Below are 8,800 nucleotides of genomic sequence, written 5' to 3'. Positions count from 1 at the left end.
TATTTTTTCATAAGGCATTTTGTCCAAAAGTAAATCTTGTAACCACACAAAACTTTGCTCACAGAAAGCCCTCTCGTGACTTAGCTTATTTAGCGACTTAGCTTTGGATTACACTGAATATATAATTTATTAATCCAAATTTTTGGTAGATATCTTGCACAATTTTTTGAAATTCTTGCAATATTATTTTATTAACAATCAATCTTCCTAGCAAGATGTTGATCATTCGGTAATTATCTAAAACGTAACTGGTAGCAAATGTATTTTGTGACTGAAATTATCTTGATCTTTAGTGTAACTGACATTCTAAGGATCCGTGTCTATTGTTAATCATGTCGTTATGTTACCGAAAGTTGTTATCCAAATGAAATAAGAAAACCTGCTAAACATATTACACGTTTTTCTTTATTCCCTCATTTGGTTGCTGCTTTATGTGATTTTTTGCATCTGTTTTTGTATGTATGTCATTTTATTTTACTGTCACTCAATACACTGCCATTATTCAGTGATGTTTTGCATCTGTTTTTGTATGTATGTTATTTTATTTTACTGTTACTCAATGCACTGCCATTATTTAGTGCAACGAATTGACTTTAAAACTATTCCTCGAAAAGCATTATGCCTGATTATAAAGGAATCGAAGTTAACTATTTGAACAACTGATTCAATTTTGCAATAAGATAAATAAACAGAAACATTTTCCTCTCCATAAAGAAGGACAAATCAAATTATTTTTTCCTCAAAACCAATACATTTCCAATAAGTAAACTTATCTTTTTAATGAATTGTTTTCCCATATTCAATATCTAATTCAAAAACTTTCCAACCTCTCTGAACAGTTTGCTGTAGTCAGGCAACATTGAATCATAACACACATTTCCGCAAGCATATGCAAGCTCTTTATATGCCACGGAAACATGTTCACGTTTGGTGCTGAAAACGTAAGTACAAGTGTTGTACACAGCACACATACGCTTATTTTTAATGTAATAAAGCAAGTCTTTAAAAAAATTGTACCACTTATATTTCCAAAAGTTTGTGCCTAAGGCACATTTTCAGTTTAAGAAAGAAATTAAATAAGACAGGTATTTAGACCTGTCTCATTTAAATAAGACGGGTCTTAATTAAATAAGACAGAGAAATTTTGATCGCGTGAGGCAGTAAAACTGTACGACATTTAAACTTTTATACGATCTTTCAATGAAGAAAGGGCCAGCGAGTAAGTTGTTCCTTATGCTAATAAAGATCTAGCAAAAGAAAATTAATATGCAAAATTGGGTTCAAAAATTGTTAAAATTATACGAGTTCCGTAACGTTTAATGACTCTGCATAGAGATTTTTTTAATTTTAGCATTCTTCAAATGTAAACTTAAAACATCTCTTCATAAACACAGGATTTCTATATGCAGCATGTTTCAGTATCACGTATAGTAGTAGTTTGCTGAAAGACGGATCGGAATCATTCAGCTCCGTAAGATCAAAAATACTTTTGTCATATGTAAGCGTGCATAGAACACAAGAAATAAAAATCCAGTACTTAAGGGAACATAGTGAGATTCATTAATAGGCACAGGCAAAAGTATGTGCTACACAAGCAATGTATTGCGAAATGCCCAGAGATCACATCCAGTGTTCGACAATGTGCTTCCGAGATGTAATACATAGCTGACATCTTCGGCGCATGGAATTACAAACCAGTCTGGAAAACTCCCAGCTTATCTCAGACGGCCATGGTGGCCTACCAGCGGCCGAGTGGTTAAGTCGTTGAACACTGCCCGAGGTTCAAATCCCACGAACTTCGGCCCGAGGTTCACTTCGGCCCGAGGTTCATATCCCACGAATGGGTTGGCTGCATGGGCGTTTTCGTGGTTTTTCCCATATGTAACGTTTTTATGAGCCAGTTCCATATCAGCCAGTTTTTCTTAGAAAGTCTTCCCCGAAGGCATCCATCCCTTAGGCACATATAGACCTAGTGTGCTTTTCCATAAGATATCAAACCCAGACTGCCTTGGTAGCTACTGAGTTGAGTGCAACAAGTCTCTGGGCACTGCCCACAAAAGTGTCTTACACCAGAACTTTCAAGGAATCTTAGGGAAAAAAATAATCAAAGATGCCTGATTCACTTTTATCCACATGTCATGTTAAGTGTGTAAGAACTTCCCCGCTAAAATCCGGTGGCGATCCTATCATCCTGAAATCACATTTCAAGGCATGACGACTGCTGAACCCGGCTGCTCTTTGCCTAAAAGTTCTAACAAGACTTCCTTCAAAAATACCTTATAATTCCATTTGTACAGACTAAAGGATTTGAGGTATAAGCCTGTTAAATATCCTGGTAATCCTGGATAAAATATTTACAAAAAAAACTGTGTTGTGCTACTTTGTTCGCATAGCGAGGTATTTTTCCACCGTCCATACATGAACATTATTATAATGAAGGCAACTTTCCTCTGCAAAAAACGGCTCGTAGATATTGCCACTTCCAACTTTTTCGATTCTGCATAGCTATGTGATTCGTCTTTGAGCAAATTACCTCTCTCAGCAGTTTGGTCAGAAACACTATGTCCATGAATTCCTAAAGGAAATTATAAATGTAGTAAAATTTTGTAATAATAATAATTAAAATTTGAGTAATGTTTTAAGTGAGAATTTTCTTTTCTTATTAACTCAAATATGAATTTTTACAACTTAAGCTTTAAATATTAATAATTAAAAAATATTTTTTGAGAAGGGAATACCTTCTTAAATTTTTTAATAAAATTTAATGTTCATGACCATGCTATAGCTAATTTAATTAGAAATCGTTTAAACGCTCTAAATGACATAAATCAAATTATTATTGCTGCTTAATTAATACCAGCTGTGTAAATCAGAGAAAATTTCTCTTTTAAATTTTTTTAAATTATGATTTACCCATTACCTTTGACTCTATAGAAACAAACTATAACCACATTGCAAGAACTTCAGATTCATTTGGCATATTTTTCTCTTTAATATTTGTGGTTTTTTTTCTAAGATGCGTTTTTTGCTGCCTGTACGGTATAAACGAACGTAAGAATGATATTATGCATTAAAAATACTTTGTACTTACTGGCAGAAGATAGCAAAAATATTTCGTATTGTTTAGAGCATGAAAGTAAAGTTTTATAATTCCCGAGTTAAGAACAAAATTAAAGTTCATTCCATCATTTCAATTCACTAACAGGCACTCTTGCCATTAACGGTATTTTGTCATAGAAGCGCTAGAATCTATTTTTCCCTACGAAGGCATCCCTCTCTGTATACAGATAGCCTTCCCATACAGTCAGATAAAAACAGTAGAAATGTGTGAATGGAATGAATATATGTCTACGAATGCCATACTTTAAAACTTTACATAGCTGATGAGCGGAATAGTACTGTTTGGTTAATTATTAATTGTGATTAAGTATTATTGAGGTGGCTCCATTCTATTAATGTTCCATCAAAAAAACTTTCAAGAAAACTGTCTGAAAGTAAAAAAACTTCTAATTATAAAGATACACGTAGAAACACTTAAAACAAGTAATTTAAGTGGGAACACTTTAACTTTTAACTGTATTTTTAACTGCTTAACGAAAACTCAGTTTGAAATTAAATATCAAAAGTAAAAGGTCTTATAAAAAATTCTCAAAAACCAAAGAGGGATTTTCAAGGGAGTAGTTACTCAAAAACCATCACTCTATAACGTACTTCATAACTGTATTTTCAGATTTTATTATGAATGTATTAAAATGCTTCTTTATTTGCAGGCTCTATTTTTGGTTTCTATCGTAGCGGCTTGTTCATACCTTCCAACTAATGGAGCTGCCGACGTATCAAATAAAGGAGATCGAGGTAATGCTGCATCTCTGGATAATGTGAGCACAGCAGGCACCAAAGATCTAGTAAGACAAGCAACTGGTTGGGATCGACCTGTCTATGGCACACAAACCTGGTATCCTCCATCTAGCAACGTCAAAGGAACAGCTCATGGTGGTAGCGGTTACCAACCAGGATATCAGCCAGGTTATCAGGGAGGATATCAAAGTGGATACCAACCAGGATATCAAAGTGGTTACCAACCAGGATATCAAAGTGGTTATCAATCAGGGTATCAAAGTGGTTATCAACCTGGGTATCAAGGTGGATACATCGGGAGCGGAGCATATGGATACCCAAGTGGTTCGGGAAGTTATGTGGTTCCAGGTCGAGGAGGTTATCTTGGAGGTTATGGCAACAAAGGTTGGTCAACGGGTGGTTCAAACTGGGGTGGAAGCTACGGAGGACGTCCGGGGTCTGGAGCAAGTGGAGGCTATGGTGGCAACTATAAAGGCACCGTTTCGGGTAATCAGGGTTGGTATGGACAAGGTGGCCAAGGAGGTAGTTATGGAAGTGGTTGGTATGGGGGCAATCAAATAAAAGGGAGTAATGGAGGTTATAACTGGCCAGCTGGAGGATACAGAGGAGATAAGGGATACAGTGGTTCCTATGGTGGTAGCGTATCCGGATATCAACCTGGTTATGGTTATCCAAGTTATGGAAGTGGTTACACAAGCCAAGGCACAAGTAAAGGCTTAGGTAATCAGATTTATGGCTCTGGATATGGAGGCACATACCCAGGACAAACAAGTTGGGGAAGCGGAGGTTATGGCACTGCGGGGACGAAAGGGAGCTCATGGGCAGGTGGAAATGTTAATGATCGATACGGATATCAGGGTAATTATAAAGGAGTAACTAGCCCAAGAATTAATACAATTGGGGGTAACACATGGTCAGGACAGCGAACAGGATACATAGGTAACTATCCAAGTAGCAAGGGATCCTGGTGAGATTAGTAGGAGCTATATTTTATTTCTTTGCTGAAAGATAGAAATAAAAGTCTTATTTCACATTGATGTGTTCCTTTTTGAACTTCATGATGTACTGTTTCTATTTTTAATTTTTTTACAACATTGTTTTATATTTGATACTTTACACGTCGTATTTATGTGAAACAGTTCATAGCGAATTTCACATTTTGGAACTGAAAGATTAAATTGAAAAAAAACATTAAATTTTTTCATCATTGTATAAAGAGTTTTTTCTTTTTAAATTAAAAAGACTGTATGATTATTTCTTATGAGCTATGAAGAAAATGCATTTTTTAAACCTTTGGTTTTGATTTAGAATAGAATAATGCTGTTTTCTTCAACGATCATAAATTATATATAATTATTAAAGTAGTGTCATAATGACTAATACTATGATTAATACTAATCTAATACTATGATTTACTTATTTTTGTCACTACATTAACAACAGTTAATCAGTGAATTAGAATCACCCTGACAGCACGCATTTTTAAGCACGCTGAATTGATAATATAATCTAATATTTTTAAAAGTATCCTCATAAAAATATCAAATAGCTTTGCTTCATTCCTTCGTGACATTACAGTTATTTTGTATTAGATTATCTTCAAAATATTCATTCCAGATATGCAGTAATTTCACAAAACTATCAGTCTTCGTGAATACTGCTGACAATCATTATGTAAAAAGTTGTGTATATTTTCATTTTTGGTATGTTAAAAAATAAAGAATTCACAACTGTTAATTATGTGTTGAAGCTTTATTGTCTTGTATAACTTATAATTTACCTTGTCGAGAATTTCATGTCTTGCATATATTGATGCAAAAGCCTTTTACGTTTAGGCTGTATATGATCACATCAACATGATTATTTTATTTTATGTACATGATCGCATTGTTAAAAATAAATAATATATAGCAAATTGTGTTTTGTTCAGTTTTTTACAATCATTTACTAGTTCTTTACCTGTTAGTAAACCTTTAAGTTTTTTTAAGTAACTCCAATTTTTTACTGATTTCAGGTGCTCTGTTAAAAGTAACATATGATTTCTTTTGCACTAATACAGTATCTGAATTTGAAACTTAATTTTACATTTGCAGGCTCACAATAATATCTACTCTGCTTAATAATCAATTATCTGTTTAAATTTGGATTCTTTCAGAGTCAGATGACTTTTTCTGTTATCAGAAACAGCAAAATAATATCTTCTGTACACTTTATCAGGATATCCTCAAATGGCCCGAAACACTAACATTAATAAATCGGATTCGGTTTAGAATATAGGCTCTTACAGGACACCACAGATACACAGCATTTATATGCTTTGGCAAATCAGACATGATGATGTACTTTGCATCAGCCAGCATCTTGATTAGTTGGCCGTACAGATATTTTGATGCGAGAGTTCAGAAACATATTTCTGTTGAAAAATGGAAGAAGGTCGATCTTTGAAATCATTCCGCAGCAGCATATGTTTCTTATTTGAGACATAACTTCTACACTGGTTAAACCAGGAAGTATGGAGATTGACTAGAAGAAATAATTTCAGGTAAAAGGTTGCTGGAACGCGCAAAGTAACAACCTTGTGTTTGGCGTAAATTTCAATTCAGATGCTATCAATTTCGAAGACAAACAGGTGGAGCTCTTTCTTCATCAGGAGCAAAGAAGGGTAAGCAACGGCTATATTTATACCAAAAAATCTGATGTATATACCACATGACTTCCTTGTACGGAATATTAAATTATACGCATTTTTTCTTGCATTTCTTTAAACTTATTGGATTGAATTAAATCTACTTCGCCGACACCGCATAAACCACAATAGAATAAATACATTCTTTAAAATCCACTCTAGTATGTGTTTACCATAGCGACATTCTGGCGCTAGATTCACTTAACAGTATTATATTTCGTTCATATTATAACTCATAATGCACAAAATTTATATCATTTAAAGAATATAAATATCTAATCGTTGCCACATGTTCTATTCAAATACTATAATAAAGCTAGAATGATGTATAAAAAAATTAAGCAAACAAAACAAAAAAGAAAAAGTTTTTCACAGACGATTGAGTATTTCTCATTCAATTAATTCAGTTCTCACTTCGCGAGCAGGCAAAAATACATAAAAACTCAAAATATCTATATTAAAAATTACGAAGTAAATCTTAAACACTTATTTCCTCGAAAAAATTCCAGAAAGGATTAAGCATGATTTAATTCGCAATAATAAATGAAGGCGTTATCTTTGTTGTTGCAAAGCTAAGTTTCTCTAGATTGGCAACAAATCCACTAGTTTGCTGTTTCAAATGTAAACAATCAATGGCCGCCATGAAAAAAAGGCTTTGCGGCATTTAAACAACTTTAAAATTGTTGATAATTCTAAAAATATTTCATACAGATTTACTAAAGGCATACAAACCTTAACCGGAAGATAAAAACAACACAATTCAATCATTTTTAAAGCAAAAAATGCACAATTTATAAACATATAAGAGTAAAGAAAACTGAGATCACTGAGCCGGGTAACAGAGTGGATATATATATAAATATATTTATATACGTTTGGTGCGGCCGATTGCAACCAAAATACGAGGTGCACATCTACATGTTATAGCAGTCCTATATACAAAATTTCAACGTTCTGAGGGTACTCGTTTTTGAGTTATGCGAGATACGTACGTACATACGTTCGTACAGACTCCACGAAAAATTCTCTTCAGAATTCATTTTAAAGCAGTTTTATAATTTTTTGGAGAAAACGAGTTTTTTATTCTGCTCTTACGTACAGATATCACGCAAAAACATCGCTAAATTGCATTCGATAGCGGTCAAAATGGATATTTTCGTTGAAATATGCTGCCTGAAACTTTTCGCGATTACAGTACTTCCTTTTAGCTTCGTACAAGGAAGTAAAAAGATGGTAGACCTCTGACTTCAGAAAAAGTAAGGAAAACTGATAAATCAAGTCATTAGAATTTTAACAGCGTTAGGTAAAACTAGATTGGAATAAAAGTCATTAACTAAACAAGATAAATATTTGTGAATAAGAAACACTTTAAGGAAATCTGATTCGCCCACTGAAGAAGCTTTTTGGATAATTTTTGCACACTCAAAGTCAAAACGGTGATTAAATTTCCAACAATAGTTAGTTATTGAAAACTTTACACCTTTTCGGAAATAAGATTATTTTGATCTAGTGAATGAATGGGAAAGCAGCTGAAATTCGAACGGAAATGCAGTCTGGGAAATTTGAGCCTCGTGTGCTGGAGCACTATGTTAAAAAGCCAACACTTTTCTTCTGCGTTTACCTCGAAGATTTCCCTTCATGTTTTCTCGAAAAGGAGTTACCAGCTTAGTACAGTAAACACTTCTTAATAATAAGAAGTTGTCTTCATCTCCCAAACAAAATTATGTCCAAAACCTTTCCTGCATACTTTCTCAATTTTGAACTTGTGGGGTTAGGGAGATCGAATGTGTTATCACATCGTATTCTCTTCTTTTGCTTATAGATCACAATGGTCTTTGATCTTCTGCAGCCAGCCGTGAATTAAAATTTTTCTCTGAGTCTATTTTTCAATTTTAGCAAACTGCTGTGATCTTACCAAACACCTTCTCTCCTGTCTAAACATACTGCCCAACAAAGTTTAAATTGAACTGGAGCCCAGCAGAACCAGGCTCCAGTACGTTTGAGTTTTCAAGATAAAACATAATTCTTGCCAGAGTGCACCGGCCGGAGCCCTAAATAAGAGCAGCTCTGGTATTGATTTTATAAAACTAAACCACAGTTTCAGCAGAAAATTCTTTTGATCTCGTAGAATTTTATTTTAATAAGAAGTAAATCTTAGCAATTGATTCTAACTTTTAAATGAATATTCATCTCTGGTTGGGAACCAAATCCTAGAGCGTAGCTGAGATTTTAAAGAAAGAAAAGTCCCTGCACATT

General features: G+C 34.0%; 1 protein-coding gene across 1 annotated transcript in view; it reads left to right on the top strand.

Annotated features, from left to right (window-relative positions):
- LOC118203641 (uncharacterized) overlaps window positions 1-5,773 on the top strand; it is a 32,558-nt gene extending 26,785 nt beyond the window's left edge. Inside the window, exon 2 of the mRNA XM_035375922.2 lies at window positions 3,771-5,773. Coding sequence (XP_035231813.1) covers window positions 3,771-4,829 — 1,059 coding nt within the window. The 3' untranslated portion in view covers window positions 4,830-5,773. The remainder of the gene's footprint in view (window positions 1-3,770) is intronic.
- Window positions 5,774-8,800: the final 3,027 nt, after the last annotated feature.

Source organism: Stegodyphus dumicola, chromosome 1, assembly GCF_044657685.1.
Source record: "Stegodyphus dumicola isolate Sdum_Otavi_A_Nest chromosome 1, ASM4465768v1".
Lineage (NCBI taxonomy): Eukaryota > Metazoa > Arthropoda > Arachnida > Araneae > Eresidae > Stegodyphus > Stegodyphus dumicola.
This window is presented reverse-complemented; position numbering and strand designations above follow the sequence as displayed.